General features: G+C 37.7%; 1 protein-coding gene across 1 annotated transcript in view; it reads left to right on the plus strand.

Annotated features, from left to right (window-relative positions):
• Positions 1 to 2,064: 2,064 nt before the first annotated feature.
• The window catches only part of LOC150091453 (uncharacterized), a 149,223-nt gene continuing 127,245 nt past the window's right edge, over positions 2,065 to 24,042 (plus strand). The window contains exons 1-2 of the mRNA XM_090390379.1: positions 2,065 to 2,174; positions 21,788 to 21,890. Of these exons, the coding sequence (XP_090246505.1) occupies positions 21,888 to 21,890 (3 nt within the window). The 5' untranslated portion in view covers positions 2,065 to 2,174; positions 21,788 to 21,887. The remainder of the gene's footprint in view (positions 2,175 to 21,787; positions 21,891 to 24,042) is intronic.

Here is a 24,042-nt window from a genome sequence, read left to right on the forward strand (position 1 = left end):
ACTTTAATGGGCTTTTTTTCACTCCGTGGCTGAGTTAGTTGGTCTCAGGCGTAGATAGCAAGGTTTTTTGCCCCAGTAACGGGGGTTTTTTCGTCCAGCAAAACAGGCAAATCAACCATAGAACATACGCAATTTACAGACACAAATACGGGTTAATGTATTTAATTACGGGCAATCCTAAAATAATAATTTGAAATATAAACACCAGTGTATTATTACACAGGGATGGCTAGCAACTTAACTACTGTATATATACAGTATACGGAAGTGATTGCAAACCACATAAATATATCTCATTAAACCAAACTGAATGTATCCCCAATTCAACCTCCCCCTAGCCGGATCCCAAAAATGTCCGCGGCCAGTCCAAAGCCACCCGACATAAAGGGATATCGGATTGGAAAGATATAACGGTTTTCTGATTGTGGGAAAATATATATTAGTTTTGCAAATTTCACATATGACCATGTCAACACATTAGTAGGGCCCCTCTCAAGGCCTTGGAATGTATATCCACCTCTGGTAATTGTACTACTATTATATTAGGCTTACCCGTACTTAACGGGTGAGCCGTTATACCCATATTATTATTATTATTATTAGCCATATGGTGCAAGGAAGTCCGAGGCTTATGCTGCACCAGCCAAAAAAAAAAAAAAAAAAAAATAATAATAAAAAAAAAAAATAATAATTCTGAATTACCCTGAGAGAGAGAGAAAAGTAGTAGGAAATCACAAGAAAGAGAAGAATGATGATATCCAGCTCAGAACCCTGGGTGCGCCAAGCCCATACTCACCAGATGTGAACCCCTGGGGTTAAATGTGTATTGTGTCTGTAAATTGCTTGTGTTGTTTGGACGATTTGCCTGTTTTTACTGGACGAAAAATTCAGTTTCTGGGGAAAAAAACTTGTTACCTTCGTGCGAGACCGAGTAGCTCAGCCATGGAGTGAAAAAACCCATAAAACTTCCTTGCGTCATCAACGGGATGCGAACCTAGGCATTTTCCACCCGTTGTGGGAAGGACGACAGCACTGTGCTACACGTGCAGACTGATGATTGTACTGCGCGGTTTTACAATCTACCGTTGTGGGGAATGTGAATTTGTTGGAGTCGGCCCATTATATTTTCTTTTGAAACCACTACGATACGTTTTTTATTTACTTACATGAAAATTATGTTTGGTTTCTTAATTATGTTATCTTTATCTCCTGTTTTTATGTTTTTGTATATTTATACAATGAACGTGTATAACGTTCACTGAATTTTTAAATGTATTGTGCTCGTAGAGCAAACTGCTCTAACCATTCCTAGGTCATTATATGAGCGAAACTGCAACTTGGAATTAGTCTGAAATCAAGTCGGACTCTTGATTGAATTTACTGTATATCATTGTTGGTGAGTAGAATAGGAGATGAAATCCAGCCGTCTTTTATTTATTTTTAGGTTTAAAAAATTGCTGAAATGGTATTTTAAATTATTTTTAAATATTACCGTATCCTGAAATTTGTTCCGTCTGTTTCACATTTTATTAATTGTTGGCGCCTTGTCCGAAATTAGAAATAACATTCCGGACGATCTGGGATACACAGTTTCACCGAGTAGTACTCTTGTGTACAGTAGCAAGCGAATTTAGGGGAAAATGAAAATGTTAATTTTTCGAGTATAGTGTATTACTATATATATTGTTGCCGGTGAAAAGAGGTGGGGGGTGAAGTATCCTGGGAAAGATAATCCCATTTTCTTTTTCTCTCACTAAAATCCATACAAAAATATTCTAAACTGAAAAACAGTATTTTTTCAGCAAGGGGTGACGAATAATCCAACTCCTCCGAAAGATTGATTCGAAAAGGAATTGAAAATATTTTCCAAAATGCCCCACATTAACGATTCACTCCTGGCTAGTCATACTATTTTCATTATTCAGTTGTCAGCCACACAAGAAACTTATAAACCAAACCCAAAAAGCAGCAAATTTTTAATTTAGTGATTTCAAGAGATTGAAGGCGGTTTATTACTGTGTACATGATAAGTGACGAAGGCCGAATTTATTGCTTTAGGGCGACAAAGTCTCACGGGGTAGGGGAGAAACATGCAGTTATTCTAAAGAAAGGCCTCCCAAAGTCTGCAGCGTGCGCCCCTTCCTCTTGGGGAAAAAAATTGGTTGTTTTCGGAGGTGCGTATTAGTATTAGTAGAGGCATACGATATAAGAAAGCAAGCATCAGCAAAAAAAAAAAAAAAACCTCCCCGCTATTTACCTTCCTGTAAAACAACCTCCGTGTTGTTTTGTGAATCAGTTTTTTTTTTTTTAAACGAAATATGGACAAACCATCCACTAATCCAGTGGCAAAACGCATTTTATTTAAATTCTTTAAAGATTAAATGTATTAATTTGTAAAAGTAGGCATACTCAAACCTAAAGTGCGTTATATCAAACTTATTTATTTACACATGTTCTGGAAGATGGGGGAGGGTGCGAAATGTTTTACGAAGTGAAGTTTTTTAGCTTTTAATTTTATGTGCACTGGACCCTCCACATTACGAAAATTTGGCAATGCATGTGGTGTTTGTTCACCAATTACACTGGACAGTAAATATTAACCTTTTGATATATATATATATTTTTTTTTTCTCCCGAAATATAATACAGTTCATGGATTTTGAGGGGCTTAGTCCAAATTTGAACTTAGATATTGCGTTAGATTTAGAGAACTGGCAGATTTAGAGAGGAATGCAAGTTACTTTTATTGAAATGTGAAACAAGTATTACAATAAATGGTGTCAATATTGTTTTTTTGTTCACATTTTCTTTTGTAATTATCAGATGTCTCCCTGATCAGTGGTTTCTGATCAACAAATGTCTTCTGTCATACTGGGCCTTCCGTAGTAATCTTTATACATGTTGGCAATAACTTGATGGAAATATTCATCTAACATGTAAAAGGTTATCTGGGAAAACATCTAAATGGTAATGGAGTGAGTGTATTCTTAGAGAAGTATTTCAACAGATTTTGCAGCTTAATAAATTCTCAGTCAAGGTTTTACAGTTCTCTGTTCTGTTGTTTGTTAAAAAATGTTCACAATCTTTCTTGAAGGAACTCCAAGCTTCCAGTTCCTTATACCCCCAGGGGCTCACATCTGGTGAGTATGGGCTTGGCACACCCAGGGTCCTTAGCTGGATATCATCATTCTTCTCTCTTGGTGATTCCTTTAATTATCTCTCTCTCTCTCAGGGTATTTTTTTTGGCTGGTGCAGCATAAGCCTCAGGCTTCCTTGTACCATATGGCTAATAATAATAATTATGCTGCACAATTAATGCAGCATATATGAAGGACCAACTTCTTGTTCTGATCATTAATTTGGCTGCAGAGTAGGTGATCAGAAAGTATAAAGTAAATATGCTTTCTTTTTAATAGGAATGTTAAAGGCAGCTATCAAATTTACCATTAGCATTAGTAGAGGCATATGATGCAAGAAAGTAAGCTTATGCAGCATCAGCTAAAAAAAAAAAAAAAAAACCCACACCCATTTCATCCCTCCGTTTATTTGAAATACTTGTCCAGCTCAGCCTTAAATTTATTTAGGCTGTCAACTTCCACAACAAGGGGTGGAAGTCTGTTCTACCAACCAACTACCCGCTGGCTAAAGGCAAATTTCCACACATCTATCCTACATCTGTCTTTCCTCAATTCGAATTTATGCACTCTCAGATGATTATTCTGAGCAAGAGGAAGAATCCCATTGACATTGACCATGCTCAAACCATTCAAGGCTTTATATACCTCAGTCAGATCACCTCCCCGGTGTCTAATCTCCAGACACTGTAATTTGCAAAACTTAAGCCCTTCTTTGTAAGAGCAACCCTTTGTTCCATTCACTAATCTTGTTGCCCTTCTCTGTACTCGTTCCAGCAGCTCTATATCCTTCTTGAAATGAGGCCTCCAGACCTGTATACAGAACTCAAGGTGTGGCCTGACCATTGCCTTATACAAGGGAATAATCACCTCCTTATCCCTGCTGGAAAAATTCCTATATATCATTGACAAGACACCATGAGCTACTCTTGCAGCCGGTCTGCACTGCTCAGAGAACTTCATATCTGCCTGCACAAATTACCCCCAGGTTCTTTTCATTCTCTACCACTGTCAGTGTAGTACCACAGAGTTGATACGTTGTTCTGGGGTTACTGTTTCCCATATGTAGTACTTTACATTTGTCAATGTTAAACTTCATTTGCCACCTCTCAGCCCATCCGCTCAACCTTTCCAGATCCTGTTGCAGCAGCATAGCATCAGTAGTGTCCTTAGCAACCCTGCCTACCTTTGTATCATCTGCAAACTTGGACATTAAGCTTGATATACCATCATCAATATCATTTATAAATACAGAAAACAATAATGGACACAACACTGAACCCTCAGGGACTCCACTAATAACATTAGTTAGTCCACGATGAGCAGTATCCATTGATTACCACTCTCTATCTTCTCCCCCTCAACCATCCCTTTATCTATAGCAGCAATTTGCCTCCAGTGCCACACTGCTCCAATTTGTGCAGCAGTCTTCCATGTGCAACAGTATCAAAAGCCTTTCTAAGATCCAAATATATAATATCAAAGTTATTCCCTTCATCCAGTTCTTTTGTGACTGCATCATAGTATCCAATGAAATTGGTCAGGCAAGACTTTCCCTTAACAAAACCATGCTGTGTCCGAGCTATAAATGAAGTCTTGTCTAGATGATCCTGCAGTGCTTCTTTAATCAGTGCCTCCATTAATTTTCCTGGAACAGAAGTTAAACTCACAGGTCTATAATTACTTGTGTCAGCCTTTGATCCTCCTTTGTGAATTCGGGTAACATTTGCATATCTCCAGTCTATGGGTACCTCCCCTGAGTCCAAAGAAGTTCTCATAATTATGGCTAAGGGTTTGCTTACTTCCTTTGCTGCCTCCTTTAATATAACTGGATAGATCCCATCCACCCCAGGTGCCTTTTTTATGTTTATCCTCAACAATTTCTCCTCCACTTTCCTCTCAGTTATTACAAAATCATCTAGCTCACTACCAGAGTTTACTTCACCTCTGGCATTCCTCTTCCTGAATAACTCCTCATGTGTGAATGTAGATGCAAAATACCCGTTTAGTTTTTTAGCCACCTGAGCAGGATCCTCAACTGTTGAACCATCAATATTCAGTGGACCAATCTGATTCATCCATTTTCTTCTAGAGTTTCCATAGGTAAAGAACTCTTTTCTGTTTTTCTTTGCATCCTTTGCCAAGGATTTCTCATAATCTGCCTTTGCCTGCCTAATCTCCTTTGTGACTTGGTTACAGACCAGCCAATATCTATCATAGGCTTCCATGTCACCCATTAATTTATATGTATCCCACGCATTTTTCTTCTCTGCCATATGTCTCATTAGTTCATCTGACATCCATTTAGGCCTAAACCTTGAACAATATTTCTTAGTTGGCAGGTAAAGCCTAGTAGAGGTGCCTCCGTAGCCAGGTGGGCAGGAGCAGCAGTGCGTAGCACACCCTTCTTGATTAGACCTCGGTTTGAGCCCGAGACCACCAAATACAGAGGATGCGGACAGGTCAGGGAATGACCACCGCATATCCCAAGAGCAATATGGCCTTAGTAGCTAATGCTCCTATAAACCAAAATAACAAACAAACAAAAGCCTAGTAGCTTCCAAGATAAGTTTGAATGCCTTCCATTTTGAATTTGCTGTTGGTAACATCATCAGTTGGTCTCACCGTATAGAATTTAAATACAGTCTCAGACTACCGTAGTCGCCTTTACGAAAGCAAAAACCCTTTTCTTTACCCCCGATGGTAGTTACCTCTGAGTAAATCCCGCTACAGCACACTATGATCCCTGCCACCTAGTGGTTCTTTTATCTGCAGATTCTTAATGCATGAAGAATCACTACTGATAATCAGATCAAGAGTATTACTCCCTGTAGTTGCCTCCCGAACATGCTGATGCAGAAAACAGTCGTCCAATAAATCCGCAAAAGCTTTGCTAGTGTGTGAGTGACCAACCCACAAATTCCATTCAATATCTGGGAAATTAAAATCCCCCATTATAAGACTCTGATTTACTGGCCCACTCTATTTCCCTGTACGGTTTCTTATTATACTCATCAGAGTCATTAGGCCTATAGCACACTATGGCCTATAGCCTACTCTCAATTTTGATCTCCCAATGCTTATGTCACACCAAACTGACTCGACACTGCACTGTTCAGCTATGTCGACTGGCTTCACTTCCTTGGATTTTATGTGTTTCTTAACTAATAGCATAACCCTTCCTCCCTTCCTATCCTGTCTATCCTTTCTGTAGATGTTGCACCCCAAATTCCAGTTCTGCATTCCTTATATCTGTGTGACACCACGTCTCTGATATCCCAACAATATCTGCCTTTTATGTTTTGAGCAATACTTCAAATTCATCAAATTTATTTACCAAACTCCTAATGTTGGTGTACACACAAGTATACATGCACCTGTTCCTATTCTTAGCTATCCTAACACAACTCGTGTGTTTACTTGTACCGCAATGACTCCCAGCAGTCTCTGAAATATCCTGCATCTTGTTTTCCAGGGTGCTGCTAATTCCAATAGAAGCAGTGCAAAAATCACTTTCACCTCTGCCAGTGGCTACTGTTAATCTATTAGTGTTTGTATCCCCCCCCCTCCAAGCTAGCAGTCTTCCGACCCACCTAACACTGCCTCGATAGCATCAGCAAATATTCTTGCACCCTTTCTATTTAAGTGTATCCCATCCCTGTAGAAGCAGTCTCTCCTGTTAACAAGTACAGACCAGGCAGAAAAAAATTCTACCCCTTGAGCCTTGCACAATCTCTCCAGGGCCGAATTGATCGACAAGGCTCTCATCATATACTCCCTCCTATCGTGTCTGGGCAGAATTGCAGACAATTTCAAATTCAACCCTAATTCACGGCTTTTTTTCAACAATGACCTATACTTGTTAAGTAATTTTGCCGGTCTCCTACTCTTAATATTATTAGTGCTAACGTGTGCAACTATATCACCTTTTGTGCCCTTAAAAGATGATATCCGCTGTACATCGTCATCAACCTTTGCCCTGGCAGACATACCCTGGTCCTGTTCCACGTATCCTTTTTACAAAGCATGTTCTCCGTTTCCCTGACAATAGTCACCAACAACTACTAGTTCCTGTGGGACCAGCGCATTTTTTAATTGTGGCACAATTTAATTGTGTATTTACTGCAAACATAACCAATTATTTTGATATCATATACCTTCAGGAAAGCTTTTGATACTGTTACGCATAAAAGATTGTTTTTAATTGGAGCAGTGTGGCAACTGTGTTAGATGAGAGAGAGAGAAGGGAATCGTCAAGAAAGAGAAGAATGGTGATGTCCAGCTCAGGATCCTGGGTGTGCCAGGCCCATACTCACCAGATATGAGCCCCTGGAATGATATATTATTAGTGGTGTCCTGCAAGGTTATGTGCCTGGCCTATTGTCGATTTCTGTATTTATTAATTAAATTGATGAAGATATATTGGGTTTAATGTATTAGTTTATAGATAATAGAAAGGTTGGCAGTCAGGTTAATGACAGTAATCAAGAGAAGACACTGAAACAAGATTTAAAAACAAAATTAGGCATGTGAGCTGAGAAATCGCAGTTGAAGATTGACAAATGCAAGGTACTGGGTGCTAGTAATCCCAGATTAACTTACCAACAGTGTGCAACTACATTGAGCTTAGTGGAAAATGAAAATGTCTGGGTTGGCATAATTGTGCAGTCAGGTATGAAGATCTCTGAGCAGTGCAGAAAGGTTGCCAGCACAGCACATGGCTTTTGTCTATGATATACAAGGAACTTTACTAGCAGGGATAAGGAAGTGATTATACACTGTATAAAGCGATAGTTAGGCTACATCTTGTATACTGCATTCAAGTCTGGAAACCTAATTTTAGGAAGGATGTAGATCTGCCTGAACAGGTGCAGAGAAGAGCAATGAGATGAATGGGTGGTTTTACCAAGACAGGCTTCAGTTCAGCAGATTTCAGTCTTGTGACTAGACACCTGCAAAGTGATCTGATTGATGTGTTTAAGGCTTTGACTGGACTGAGCAAGCTCAGTGCTGATGGATTTGTTCTGATTGCTCAGACTGCACACATAAGGGTGCATTAATTCAAATTGAAGGGTGGTTGTAGGATAGAAGCGTGGAGGTCTGCCTTCAGCCAGCAGGTTTTGATTGGTGGAACAAGCTTCCATGTATTGTTGTGGATGTAGGCAGTTTGAATAAATTCAAGGAAGAACTTGACAAATTTTGGAGTGGATGGCCAGCTGGCTTTATAAGCTTGCTTTCTTACATCATATGCCTTTTTATTATTATTAGCACTACTAGTGCTAATACAACCACAGGGGCTCACATCTGGTTAGTATGATTTGCACACCCAGAGTCCTGAACTATATATTATCATCATTCTTCTCTTTCTTGGTGATTTCCTTCCTTCCCTCTCTCTCTCTCTCTCTCGAATTTTTTTTTTTTTTTTTTTTTGTCTAGTGCAGTAAAAGCCTCAGTCTTCCTTGTGCCATATGGCTAATAATAATAATAATAATAATAAAACTGTCTGATGAATTAATATACTGACGTGACATTTTTAAAGCAGGTCATCTGTAGACATCAAAAAGTATAAGAAGAGCACAAGTTTATTGAGCTCTTGTAGTTTATGTATCAGTGTTAGCTCACACACTTATAACTCCTACTGCCGACCGGGCTAGCCGAGTGGGTAAAGTACCTGCCCGGCAACCCAAAGGTCGCGGGTTCGATTCCCGCCTCGGGCTTGGATCAAAGTACTGCAAAAACCATGGGAGGTGCAATATGGCCACAGAAGCCGATGCGCCAACAACTACCAAATCAAAAAAAAAAAAATAAATAAAAATAACTCCTACTGGTTGACTTATGGGATGTTTGTTTTATATAATCTGTCTGTGATAGAATAATCTAGGAACTGCTGAAACCAACCACTGTGGCAAGATTTGGAAACTAATATTCCAAACTTCTCAATTAGCAGTCCAACTAATATGAACAAATAGACCAAAATCTAAGTACTTGAAAACTAAAATATGAAATTTTTTGCAATATTTTGGTAGTAAAAAATAGGCTACACAAACAAAATCAGCTTTAAAAACACTAATCCACCATATTTCTATTAAAAATTATTGTTCAGTGTTACAGAAATGACATATTACTCTCCTCTTAAGAAAATAAATTCTTGAGAAATTTTCATATTAACTTGCTTATTTATAGTTCTTCCTAATTGAAGGCATTACTTTAGATACTAGCAGATGAATTTTCAAAGTTCACAGGAAAAACAAGTATGGATATGTAATGTATGCAATGCATTACATATCCATATTTGATTTCTTAAACTTAATTTAAATTTTTATTTTTCTGTTATTAATAGAAGTGAAAAGTAAAGAACTAATTACACTGGTTTACAGTGTATCTGGGGTTTGAATAAAAGTATGTGGCAGTTATTTATGCATTTTTACTGATTACTAAACCGAAGTTCATTTTGTTTCTATTACGTAAAGATTTTTCACAATTCATTAACAAAATATTATATAAGGTATTATATGCAAATGTGTACATAACTATAGTTTCTGCAATGGTTTACAAGTTTTATACCCATATATTTGTAATCTGTATCAAATATTTGCCTCGAATACAAGAGATTTGCATGTTTAACCTGTAACTACATACACTGCAAGGTAGCCGACTTTGACCCAGGAAGGTAGATGGCCTCCCACCTCGCTCTTCCAGCCCATCTGTGATTCCCAGAATTTTATTTTCCGAGTGGAGTCTGGGAGACTCCTGTGTGTAGTTACGGGTTAAACTTGTCTGGGCATGTACTCACTTGTTTGTACAGTCCATGCAACCACAGAGCTTATATAAGTGGCACATCCCTTATGCGGTCACAGTGCTCCTGTTAAAACCGTCGTGAGCTCTCATTGTGTGTTAGTTTTCTTTTAGTATGGCAACCAGAAAGTGTATAAACAGTCCCGACATATTTTGTTACATGTGTGGTTGTTTTGTTCCTGTAAAGCAGAGGTGAAATATTACCGATTTTGTAAAAAAATCATTATGTATACTTTGACATAAAACTAGGCGATCAGGATAATTTGTGGGCACCGCATAAATTATTCCATACATGTGTTAAACATCTTAGAAAATGGAGTCAAGGGAAAAAAGTGCGCTTGCCATTTGCTATTCCTATGGTGGGGTGCGAGCCAGTAAGCCATGTCGAATGTTACTTTTGTGTATGTGACGTTAAAGGTTACAATTAAAAAAATAAAAAAGGACATCAAATATTCAGATCTACCGTCAGCCATAAGACCGGTTCTGCATGGCCCTGATCTGCCTGTAAAACCTCCACCAGAAACTTTGGAGTCCACATCTTCTTCCACCGAAGCAGAAGCTAAAGAGGTTAGTGAAGAGGAATGTTATCAACCAGAAAATATTTTAACGCCACAGCAATTCATGCAAGTTGAACTGAATGATTTAGTAAGGGACTTAGGCCTTCCAAAGTATGCTGCTAAAATTCTGGGATCCAGACTTCAAGTGAAGAACTTGCTCCAGGTACATCATTTTCCTGGTACAGAAATCATGAAAGGGAGTTTATACAGTATTTTTCACAAGAAGGTCCTCTCGTATATTGCAGTGATATCGCTAGTTTAATAAGTGCCTTAGGAGCTCCATCATATGTTCCTAGTGAATGGAGACTATTTATAGACTCTTCTAAGACTAGTTTAAAAGGTGTTCTCTTGTAAAATGGAGATAAGTACACATCTGTGCCAGTTGCTCATTCAGTCTACTTAAAAGAAACTTATGACAATCTAAAGTTGCTTCTGGAGAAAATCAAATATCAAGATCACCAATGGCAACTATGTGTTGACTTAAAAGTGTTATTTATGTTGTTGGGGCAACAGGGTGGGTACACTAAAATGCCATACTTTATTTGTGAATGGGATAGCAGAGTTAAAGTGCTGCATTGGACAAAGAAGCAATGGCCTCAGAGGCACAATCTTACACTGGGGTCAAAAAATATTGTGCCCGAAAGTTTGGTGAAGCCAGATAAAATACTTTTACCTCCACTGCATATCAAGTTAGGCATAATGAAGCAATTTGTTAAAGCATTGAATAAGGATGGCAACTGCTTTAAGTACCTTTGCAGTAAATTTCCCGGTTTATCTGATGCAAAACTTGAGGGTTTTTTCATTGGTCTCCAAATTATAAAATTGGTTTTAGACGGTCAGTTTGAAACTATTATGACTGACATTGAAAGGCAAGCCTGGATTACTTTTAAAAGTGTAATGGAAAACTTTCTAAGAAATCATAAATAACAGGATTATGAGAAAATTGTTCAAAATATGCTCGAAAAGCTTCGCAATTTAGGTTGCAATATGAGCATCAAAATTAATTTTTTGCATGCCCATCTTGATTCTTTTCCCGAAAATCTTGCACAGATGAGCGAAGGACAAGGGGAGAGATTCCATCAAAACCTAAAGGAAATGGAGCAGATGTACCAAGGAAGGTGGAATACAAGCATGATGGCTGACTACTACTGTTGTTTAAAAAGTGAGAAACCCGGCACTGTACATAAAAGAAAAACGATTAAACGTTCTTTTCAAACCAATGAAATTGGTTTGAAAAGAACGTTTGATTAATGAAAGTTTCAGAAGTTTGATTAATACTTGTTAGTATTTATGTATTTTTTGATATATCAAAATGTAATCCTATCAATTTGTCATTACTAAATACAATAAAGTTTTATATACTTTCGTAAAAAACAATACTATTTTATTTCTTAAATTATGATGTTCTTGGATGTGATAGAAAAAATCTAAGTCATAATTGAAATCACAGCAACATATTTCTGCAGTAGGACCTATTGAAATTCAAACCCCAGTGAACAAACTTAAATTTGTAAACTAGTGTTATTAATAATGTATAAAAGTAATTGTTTTCATTTCACTGCATTCTGATATTTACTTAATGTTTTCTAATACTCTGTAATCACAATGTGTGAAATGCAACATGTATTTCATGCCTTATGATGTAATAAATTAAACAGTAACTATACCTCAGATCATAGCATGCTGATTCAGTTCTGTTGATTATAATTTCATGATTCCCTTCATTTTATTTTGGATTTAATAACAATTGAAATAGAATGTATATTTCTTCTGTGATTAGTATAATAGGCAAATAGCAATAATTCACGATGTATATACAGTGGCGAACAAAAAACTTCATCACTTGTGAATTTTGCAAATAATGCGTTTTGCACTGCATTGTGGGTTGCAGAAATGTTTGAAATGCATTTGATAGATGGGATATATATCTTTGTGAATGAAATCCAATAAAGAGACTCCACCTGATATTATTAGCCATATAGTGCAAGGAAGTCTGAGGCTTATGCTGCACCAGCCAAAAAAATTTCCGAGTTACCCTGTGAGAGAGAGAGAAGGGAATCGCCAAGGAAGAGAAGAATGATGATATCCAGCTCAGGACCCTGGGTGTGCCAGCCCATACTCACAAAATGTGAGCCCCTGGAGTTATACCTAATTGCCATAAATATCTTCCCAAAGGGTAAAATCTGTAATTAATGGACATAAGAGAAATCATGCAAATTAGCATTAGCAAGGGGCACATGATACAAGAAAGCAAGCTTATATAGCAATAGCCAAAAAAAAAAACACACACACACACACACCTTCTCATTTCACCCATCCACTCGTTCCAAATGTTTGTCTAGTTCTGCCCTGAATCTGTTTAAACTATCAACTTCTACGACAGATGGAAGTTTGTTCTAGCATTTAACCGCCCACTGGCTAAAGGCAAACTTCCGCACATCTATCCTACAATTGTCTTATCTCAAGTTGAATTTATGCACTCTCAGGCGATTATTCTGAGCAAGAGGAAGAATCCCATAGGCACTGAGCATGCTCAAACCATTCAAGGCTTTATACACCTGTCACATCACCTCGCAAGTGCCTAGTCTCCAGAGACTGTAATTTGCAAAACTTAAGCCTTTCTTTGTAAGAGCAGCCCTTAGTTCCATTCACTAATCTTGCCCTTCTCTGTACTTGTTCCAACAGCTCTACATCCTTCTTAAAATGAGGCCTGCAGATCTGTATACAGTACTCAAGGTGTGGCCTGACCATTGCCCTATACAAGGGGATAATCACCTCCTTATCCCTGCTAGAAAAATTCCTGTATATATATCATTGACAAGACATGAGTTACTCTTGCAGACCATCTGCACTGCTCAGAAAACTTCATATATGCCTGCACAATTACTCCTAGGACCTTTTCACTCTCTACCACTGTCAGTGTAGTACCACACAGTTGATAAGTTATGCTGTGGTTACTGTTTCCCATATGCAGTATTTTACATTTGTCAATGTTAAACTTCAGTTGCCACCTTTCAGCCCACCTACTCAACTTTTCTAGATCCTGTTGCAGCAGCGTACCCTCATTAGTGTCATTAACAACACTGCCGGCCTTCATATTGTCTGCAAACTTGGACTTTAAGCCTGATATACCATCATCAATATCATTTAATGAATACAGAAAACAATAATGGACCCAACACTGAACCCTGGGGAACTCCACTAATAACATTAGTCCACGAAGAGCAGTCCATTTATCACCACTCTGTCTTCTCCCCTCAACCATCCCTTTATTTTTAGCAGCAATTTTCCTCCAATGTCACACTGCTCAAATTTGTGCAGAAGTCTTCCATGTGCAACAATAACAAAAGCCTTTCTAAGATCCAAATATATGATATCAAAATTATTCTTTACATCCAGTTCTTTTGTGACTACATTATAGTATCCAATCAAATTGGTCAGACAAGACTTCCCTTTAACAAACCCATGCTGTGTCCGAGCTATAACTGAAGTCTTGTCTAGATGATCCTGCAATGCTTCTTTAACCAGCCTCCATTAATTTTCCTGGATCAGAAGTTAAACTAACAGGTCTGTAATTACCTGTGTCTCCCTTTGATCCTCCTTTGTGGATTGGGGTCACATTTGCTCATTTCCAGTCCATGGATACCTCCCCTGAGTCAGAGGAAGCTCTCCTAATTATGGCTAATGGTTTGCTTACTTCCTTTGCTGCCTCCTTTAATATAACTGGATAGATTCCATTCACCCCAGGTGCCTTTTTTATGTTTATCCTCCACAATTTCTCCTCCACTTTCCTCTCAGTTATTACAAAATCATCTAGCTCACTGCCAGAGTTTACTTCACCTCTGTCATTCCCCTTCCTGAATAACTCCTCATGTGTGAATGTAGATGCAAAATATTCATTTAGTTTGTTAGCTACCTGAGCAGGATCATCAACGGTTGAACCATCGATATCAAGTGGACCAATCTGATTTATCCTCTTCCTTCTAGAGTTTACATGAGTAAAGAAATCTTTGCTGTTTTTCTTTGCATCCTTTGCCAAAGATTTCTCGTAATCTGCCTTTGCCAGCCTAACCTCCTTTGTGACTTGGTTACAGACCAGCTTATAACTATCATAGGCTTATGTATCTCATGCATTTTTCTTCTCTGACACATGTCTAATTAGTTCTTCTGACATCCATTTAGGCCTAAATCTTGAACAATATTTCTTAGTTGGTATGAAAAGCCTAGTAGCTTCCAAGATTATTTCTTTGAATGCTTTCCATTTTGAATTTGCTGTTGGTAACATCATCAGTTGGTTCCACCGTATAGAATTTAAATACTGTCTCAGACAACTGTAGTGACCTTTATGAAAGCAAAAACCCTTCCCTTTACCCCCTGATGGTAGTTACTTCTTTGAGTAAATCCCACTTCAGCATACTGTAATCACTGCCACCTAGTGGTTCCTTTATCTGCAGATTCTTAATGCATGAAGAATCACTACTGATAATCAGATCAAGAGTATTCCTCCCTCTAGTTGCCTCCCGAACATGCTGCTGTAGAAAAGAATCGTCCAATAAATCCACAAAAGTCTTGTTAGTGTGGATGACCAACCCACATATTCCAGTCAATCTCTGGGAAATTAAAATCTCCCATTATAAGACACTCTGATTTACTGGCCCACTCTATTTCACTGCACAATTACTCATTATACTCATCAGATTCATTAGTCCTATAACATACACCTACTCTGATTTTTTTCCTTTCTCAGTGCTTATGTCACACCAAACAGACTGAACATTGCATTATCCACCTACTGGCCCACTCTATTTCACTGCACAATTACTCATTATACTCATCAGATTCATTAGTCCTATAACATACACCTACTCTGATTTTTTTCCTTTCTCAGTGCTTATGTCACACCAAACAGACTGAACATTGCATTATCCACCAACATCAATTGGATGCACTTTCTTAGATTTTATGTGTTTCCTAACTAACAGCATAATCTCTCCTCTCTTCCTGTCCTGTGTATCCTTTCTGTACACATTGTACTCACCAAATTCCAATTCTGCACTGCTTTTGTCTGCGTGAAACCACGTCTCTGATATCTCAATAATATCTGCCTTTGATGTCTTGACTAGCACTTTAAGCTCATCAAATTTATTAACTATATTCCTGGCATTGGTGTACAATCAAGTATACATACACCTGTTTCTACTCTTAGTTACCCTAACACAGCCCATGTATTTACTTCTTCCACTGACTCCCAATAGTCCTGGAAATCCCCATTGCCTTGCTTTCCAGGCTGCTGCTCGATTGCATTTCAATAGAAGCAGTGCAAGAATCACTTTCTCTTCTGCCAGCAGTCCGTGTATCCCCCCCCATCCCAAGCTAGCAGTTTCCAATCCACCTAACTCTTCCTCATTAGCATCAGCAAATATATTTGCAAATGGCAATCATGACAACCAAAGATAATTTTATTGCATTTACGTGTACAAACCGAAATGAAAAGTTAACGTAATAGTATTATGTAATGTAAATCAGCAAAACAAGCCCTCAATCTTTTGTTGTTCCTCCTCAAGCTGCAATTACAGCCTTGCAACGATCTGGCATAGAATCAATCAACTTCTGGATATACAGTTGCCCAATTTCGTGGTACCACACCATTACAATGCTCTCCTGTAGCTGAATTGTACTTGTTGCCTTCTTCCGAGCAATTTTAGGTGACATAGCAATTTTCGATAGGGTTCAAATCTAGACTGTTGTGCCAGACCAGTCAAAACTGTAATGCCAGCATTTCTGAGGTACGACTGTGCCTTAAGGGAGAAAAACGAAGGAAAACATTAGTGTAAGTATGTTTTGAGCCTTGTGTGACAAGAAGACAAACTCATCATTAAATCTAAATAGCATAAAACTTACCAAATTTGATAAGGTGGTGAGTCCTGTTTAAAAATGCAGTTTTGGATGTCTGTGTGCTAATAGCAGGTTTTAGGTACTCCTCCAAGATAGCAGTGTAGGTTTCTGCATCACCGTTCTGTTAATAAACTTAATTTGCCCCACCACTTTGCTTATTATGTATCCCCGGACCATCTGACCGGCGGAGAACTTTATAGTCAGTGTTATGTAGTCAGGATGGTATGCCTCCGATTTTTGTCTTCTGACATATCGCTTCCCATCCAAGCCATGCAGGTTGAATTTCGATTCGTCAGAAAAGATGATTGTGTCCCATTGCTCTTTGGTCCATGAAACATGCGTTTTAGCCCAAGAAAGTTGCTTCTTCTTCCTTATTTGTTGGTCAATGTAGGCTTCTTCTTGGGCCAATGGGCATGTAAGCCACATTCCGAAAGCCGTTTTTTGGATAGTTCGTGCACTTGTTTCAGCACCAGAGGCCATCTCAAAGTCAGGTTTTTGAAGGCATAGCCATTTCAAATATCGATCTTGGGAAGGCATACTCACTCTCTTATGGCCTGATCCAGGTCTTTTCTTCACATTAATTTCAGCACCTGGCTGAAATTAATTCATGCTTCATGCTTTAATTTCAGTACCTGGGCAGCCTATTTTATCAGCGATAACATGCATAGAAAGCACTTCCTGGGTCTCTGTACCAGGAAGTGCTTTCTATGCAGGGTTTAGTTGACACCAAGAAAAAAAAAAGTGTAGCAACAGCTACACTAGTTTTTTTCTTGGTGTCAACTAAACATATGGAGCCATGCTTACACCTCTGAAAAACAGGATACTAATGAGCATTTATTCTCTTCCAATGCCATATTTATAGAAATGTATGATGCAATAGAAGCGTTATCTGATGCAATACCATTGCTTTGCGACAAACAAAATGACTGTAATGAAACAATATGTTATACGTTTCACTACAAATGTTACTTTTTTAAGGTGATGAAGTTTTTTTGTCTGCCACTGTATTTAGTAAACTGTTAACAAAATTATAAGCTGAAAGAGTAACTTTTATGTGCAACTTGGAACATTTAATTTTTGTGTATCCCATGGTAAGTATAATTTGCTCACTTATGCTTAGCATTGTTGTTATCCTTCTACAATCACATAAAAATACCACTGTCTTGAGCTCGCTATTGATTTCTCATTAACTGTTTCTCATTAAATCAGTTTCTCATTAACATGTATACTAAGGAATTCCTTGTTGGCCTTTGGGCAAAAGCATTTTAGACTAGCCTTTCAATCACTTAGTTAAACTATAGGTAAGGAAGTGGATGTGTGTTGCAAAAAGCAAAAGGCATCAGACAGACTGTTCTACCATCAGAAATCTTTGAATGGTTCCTGCTTCACTTGGGACAACTCGTACTATTTGTCTTCTGGTGCAGACAGCCTGATCTCGAACTGTGATGATGACATAACATTTTCTCATGAAATTCATGGAGAATTTCTAAGCATCATTCTCTTAAACTCTCTCATCAAATGTCAAATTTGAATTTCAGTAACTTACTCCGCGATTCAAATTGCTGCACCAAGGAAAAGTGTATGCAAAGAAAAACCTCTTGGTTCAAGTAACCACCAGCATATTGAGCATCTCACCTTTGCTATAAAGTATAAAAAATAAATTCTAGAATTCAGTTCTCTTCTCGCATTTATGTCTTGGTTCTTTCAGAAACTTTACCTTCAAGTTTGATTTCTACTTTGATTTCTACCCACCAGCATTACTGTGAGATACCATCTCTAGCTAGCTATGTTGCTTTTGAGGCCGCCTCTGTAGCCAGGTGGGCAGGAACAGCAGTGTGTAGCACATACTTCTTGATTAGACTGGGGTTCGAGCCCGTGACCACCAAATACGGAGGATGCGGAAAGGTCAGGGAATGACCACTGCATATTCCCGGAGCAATATGGCCTTAGTTGCTAATGCTCTTAAAAACCAAATATTCCACATATCCTTTTTGGTTGGGTGGTTAAGACCAGGGTTTGTGTGCCAGGGACAAATGTTGATAACATTGTAGAGCAGATATCATCTTTTGCACAAATGGTGATATCATTGTACACGTTGGTACTAATGACTTTAAGTGTAGTAGATCTGCAGATTTACTTACAAGTACAGGTCAGTGTTGAAAATAGTCGTGAGTTAGGGTTAAATTTGTGTCTGCAATCCTGCCTAGACACGATAGGAGGGAGTATATGATGAGAGCCTTGTCAATCAATTCAGCCCTGGAGAGATTGTGCAAGGCCCTTGGGGTAGAATTTTTTTCAGCACGGTCTGTGCTTGTTAACAGGAAAGACTGCTTCTACAGGGATGGGGATACCCTTAAATAGAAAGGGTGCAAGAATATTTGCTGATGCTATCAAGGCAATGTTAGGTGGGTTGGAAAACTGCTAGCTTGGGGGATTCAAAGACTAATAGATTAACAGTAGCTGCAAGCAGAGATGGAAATGATTCTTGCACTTCTATTAGAATGGGAAGCAGCCTGGAAAGCAAGTTGCTGGGGATCATGAAAAAATTTACTATACTCCAATGCTAGGAGTATAGTGAATAAATTTGATGAATTTGAAGTGTGGGTCAAGACATCAAAGGCAGATATTGTTGGGATATCAAAGACATGGTGTCACACAGATATAAGGAATGCAGAATTGGAATTTGGGGAGTACAATGTGTGCAGAACGGATTGGAAGGAAGGAGGGGTTGTGCTGTTAGTTAAGAAACAAAATCTAAGGAAGTGCATCCATTTGACATGGGTGGACAGTGCAACGTTGAGTCAGTTTGGTGTGACATAAGCACTGAGAAAGCAAAAATGAGGGTTGGAGTTTGTTACAGGCCTAATGACTCTGATGAGTATAATGAACAATTATACAGAGAAATAGAGTGGGCCAGTAAATCAGTGTCTTATAATGGGGAATTTTAACTTTACAGATAGTGACTGGAACTTGCGGATTGGTCACTCACACACTAGCAAGGCTTTTGCGGATTTATTGGATGATTGTTTTCTATAGCAACATGTTAGAGGCAACCAGAGGGAACAACACTCTTGATCTGATTATCAGCAATGATTATTCATGCATTAGGAATTTACAGATAAAGAAAACACTAGGTGGCAGTGATCACAGTGTACTGATGTGGGATTTACTTAAAGATGTAACTACCATCAGGGATTAAAGAGAAGGGTTTTTGTTTTCATGAAGGTGACTACAGCAGGACCAACTGACGATGCTATCAACAGCAAATTATAAATGGGAAGCATTCAAGGGAGTAACCTTGGAAGCTACTAGGTGTTTTATTCCAAATAAGAAATACTGTTCTATTTTTAGGCCCAAATGGATGTCAGATGAACTAATGAGACTCGTAGCAGAGAATAAAAATGCATGGAATGCATATAAATTATCAGGTGACACAGAAGCCTATGTTAGGATGCAAAGAAAAACAGCAGAGATTTCTTTACTTATGTTAACTATAAAAGGAAGAGGATGAATCAGATTGGTCCACTTGATATCAATAGTTTGACTGCTTTAGATCATTCTCAGATAGCTGCCAAACTAAATGAGTATTTTGTATATACATTCACACATGAGGGGTTATTCAAGGAGGAGAGGGCCAGATATGTGTATCAAACTCTAAGAGGGAGTTAAATGATTTTGTAATAACTGAGAGAAAAGTAGAGGAGAAAGTGTGGACATTAAACATAAGAGAGTCAACTTGGGCAGATGGGATTTTTCCAGTTATATTAAAGGAGGTGGCAAAGGAAGCAAGCAAACCCTTGGCCATAATCATGAGAGCATCCTTGGACTCGGGGGATGTCCCCACAACTGGAGATTTTCAAATGTATCTCCAATTCACAAAGTGGGATCAAAGGGTGACTCGAGTAATTACAGACTTGTTTGTGTGACTTCTGTTCCAGGCAAAATAATGGAGTTACTGGTTAAAGAAGCATTGCATGATCATCTAGACAAGACTGCAGTAATAATTCATACACAGAATGGTTTTGTTAAGGGGAAGTCCTGTCTGAAAAATTTGACTGGACACTATGAGGTGATCACAAAGGAGCTGGATGTAAAAAATAAATTCAATATCATATACTTGGGTTTGAGGAAAGCTTTAGATACTGTTGCACATGGAAGACTACTTTACAAATTGGAGCAGTATAGTATTAAGGGCAAGTTGCTACAATGGATAAAATTATGGTTGAGTGGGAGAAGACAGAGTGGTAATCGGTGGACACAGCTCTTCGTGGACTAATGTTATCAATGGTGTCCTCCAGGTTTCAGTGTTGGGCCCGTTGTTTTTTATATTTATCAGTGATATTGAAGAAGGTATATCAAGCTTAATGTCAAAGGTTACAGATGATATAAAGTTTGGCAGGATTTTTAATAACAGTAATGACAGTATGCTGCTGCAACAGGATCTGGAAAAGTTTGGTAAATGGGCCAAGAAGTGGTAACTGAAGTTTAACATTGACAAATGCAAAATACTGCATATGGGTAGCAGTAACATAACAACTGGATGGTGTTACACTCGGGTAGTGGTAAGAATTCTAGTAGTAATACTAACACTAGGTGGTAGATGACACTCATTCACTGGTACAATATTACCACTTTGCTTATTGGATGCTTGGAGTGGTGAAACTCATGTTTAGTCTCTATAGCAAAGTTTCCGGCATCCCCTCCCCACCCCGATTTCCTTCAACCCATGCATGTTACTACTAGTACTAACACTAATAATATAATACTAATACTTACTAATACTAACAACTAGGTGGTAGATGACTCTTATCAACTGGTACAATACCACCACTTTGCTCATTGGAGGCTTGAAGTGGTGAAACCCAAGTTTAGTCTCCAGAGCAAAGTTTCTGGCATCCCCCCCCCCTCCCAATCTCCCTCAACCCATGCAGAGTACTAAGTACTATAGGTTTTGATAGTTTGTGTTTGGAGCTCATAATAAAAAAAAAAAAATAAATAAATAAATATATGCTTTAAAAAATTCTAACATTTTCTGTAGCGAGGGTGTGACTGTAGATTTGTTCATGATAAATAAACCCAGTATGTTTAAAATGCTGAAATAATTTTTTTGTACAGAAAAATAGTTTTTGAGATTCGAAGTTAATCATATTTTTCCCATAGAGGCATAGACCTTTAAGCTCGGTGTTTGTAGATTTTATCAGTCATGAAACCTTAAGCCTTAAATCTTTGAAATGTTCAGTCTCATTGTATTAATTAATTGTTATCTATTTCACTTGTTTCGTAATATAATGATCACAGTGACTATTCTCATTGGCTAATATTCAAAATCTTTGGTTATTATGGATATTAGTGTTTGTATATCTAATAATCTTTTTTTTTTTTTTTTCTTTCAAAATTCTGGAAAAGTGATCCCAGGTAGATCAGATAGTGCAAAGGTATTTCCAGCTGAGATTTGAAGAAGTTGACAAGAGGAAGAGGAAATATTCTAGAGAAGGAAGATATAAATATGGTATTGAACTGTATAACTTTAGTATTTAGAGTAAAAAAATGGATCATCTCTGCAAGCAGTATATCCTAATGGTAGTCATACTTTTGGTGGTACACAAGGTTTTTCAGGGGATATGATAGTATATGCCTTATCAGGGAATATGCCAGCATATGAAATCATCTTTATTGAAAAATTGTTTTAAGTTAAATTTTTAATGTCTGTGTTTTAAATTTATTTGTGTTAATTGCTGTTTGAGTTAATTTATCAACCATCAGAGAGAAAGAGAGAGAAGCTTTATTGCAACCTAAGAAAAAGGTGGTTACAGAGAACTTAATGTTGCAACCAACCCGTCATGGCATGCAGACCAGGTTAACAATGCCAAGACATGCAAAGTGAAGTAAACTACAAAAAAAAAAAGAAGAAAAAAAAAGCTCAGTCCAACTGATGTCATTGCATAGAAAGCACCCCCTTTCTGTATCTTTTATCACATGCAAATTATTAACAGATATTATAACAAATATACTTAGGGGAACATAAATTTTGTTTACACTGGTGCATCTGACAATGCAACGGCAATCCCAAAGACAGCGTGCTCAGAGAAGGTAGTTATTGTAAGTAACTCCTATTGTCGGTGAAATGGAAAATATATTGTGCAAAAAATGATAGGTTGAATAGGACCAGGGTATGTTTACCAGGTACAAAAGTTGATGACATTGTAGAGTAGACACATCACCATATTTTAAGGGCACCCCTCCACTGTTTGCAAGTTGGATTTTTCATGCTTTCATCCAGCTTGGGCTGATTTTGTGATTTCAGCTGATTGTTGATAGTTTTGTTGATGTTTGGCCTCCTTTCATTGCAGCTTTTCCTTTCAGGCTTCTGGCCCTGTCATGTGGAGGCAGAAGTGATTTATGTGGTGTCCAAGTGGTGGGAAAAAGTTATTTTTCCCACCACTCCTTTCTATGTTATTGTTTCTGTGCTAAGCCTAACTAACAGTATTGAGAATGGAATTTCAGAAACTTAGAAGTCTGTTTTGCTATGATCACTGTCACTAGAGGCCTCATTGTAGTGACAGTTGGAAGATGGACATAAGTATGTGACCTATTATTGAGAAGGGTAAATTGTTTTGATCTGTCTGTATCACAAAAAAAAAAAAAAAAGAAAAAAAAAAACTGTTTGTCCTGAAAATCTGGCTGTTGCCCTCAGACAAACTACATTTATTCAGTTTTTCTTTAGCAAGTTGGAGGTTAAAATAATCAATTAATGTATTTTTATACATTAATTGATTATCTTAAATTGTTTATATAAAGCTTGTGATGACTCATATTGTGTAATTTTTTAATGTGTTAAGTAGTAAAGTTTTAGATATTTATATTAAGAGATTTATACATGTGTCAGTTGTTCATAGACTAGTTTTATATTTGTTTTAATATTTTATTCAAATATTTGTGCATTTCTTTAACCTTCCAGTAGCCACTTGGGGTGGATATATATCCCAGTGTGTTTTGTGGCTTTAGTTCCAAAAGATTTTTTTTTCTGAGCTCACTGAGACTCTTCAACCTTCAAAGAATATTTCAAAATCTGTATTGGCTGTAATAAAAATTTTTACCTGCAGTAAGAAATGCAATTAAAAGTTATTTTGTTTTCTTTATTATTTTGCTTTTTTCACAAACCCGTGATATAAGGAAGTGGTATAAAACATTTAGAAAATCTTGCTCTTGTATTTGTTTATTATAGTAAAAAATGCATTCTGATAGAATGCACTTATTCCAAGTGAATTCTTCTGGAGCACTTTGCTTATCTTGTGATTTATTTTGTGATTTAATCTTAATCTTCCCATCAGTGTTTACATGAAATTTATTATATGGTTCTCATGTTTGGAGCATGGCTTCTACTACTGGATAATCATTTAAAGAAACACCTTATTTGTTTGCTTAACCCCACAGTAGTTGTTCCTCTAGCTGTTACAAACCTGATGTTGATACACCTAACTGTCCAGGAAACAACAAATCAACCACAGAGAATGCAATTTACAAACATAATATGTGTGGTGCATTATGGCCTAAGTTGCTAATGAGCCTAAAATCACACAACAAACAAAGCTACACCTGACAGGCATAAACTTTCTTTTTTAATTTCTGGAAAAAGTTTATGGGTGTTTTGAATTCTGCTT

The sequence above is a fragment of the Mastigoproctus giganteus genome, chromosome 1 (assembly GCF_048544385.1).
Source record: "Mastigoproctus giganteus isolate SK-2022 chromosome 1, ASM4854438v1, whole genome shotgun sequence".
Lineage (NCBI taxonomy): Eukaryota > Metazoa > Arthropoda > Arachnida > Uropygi > Thelyphonidae > Mastigoproctus > Mastigoproctus giganteus.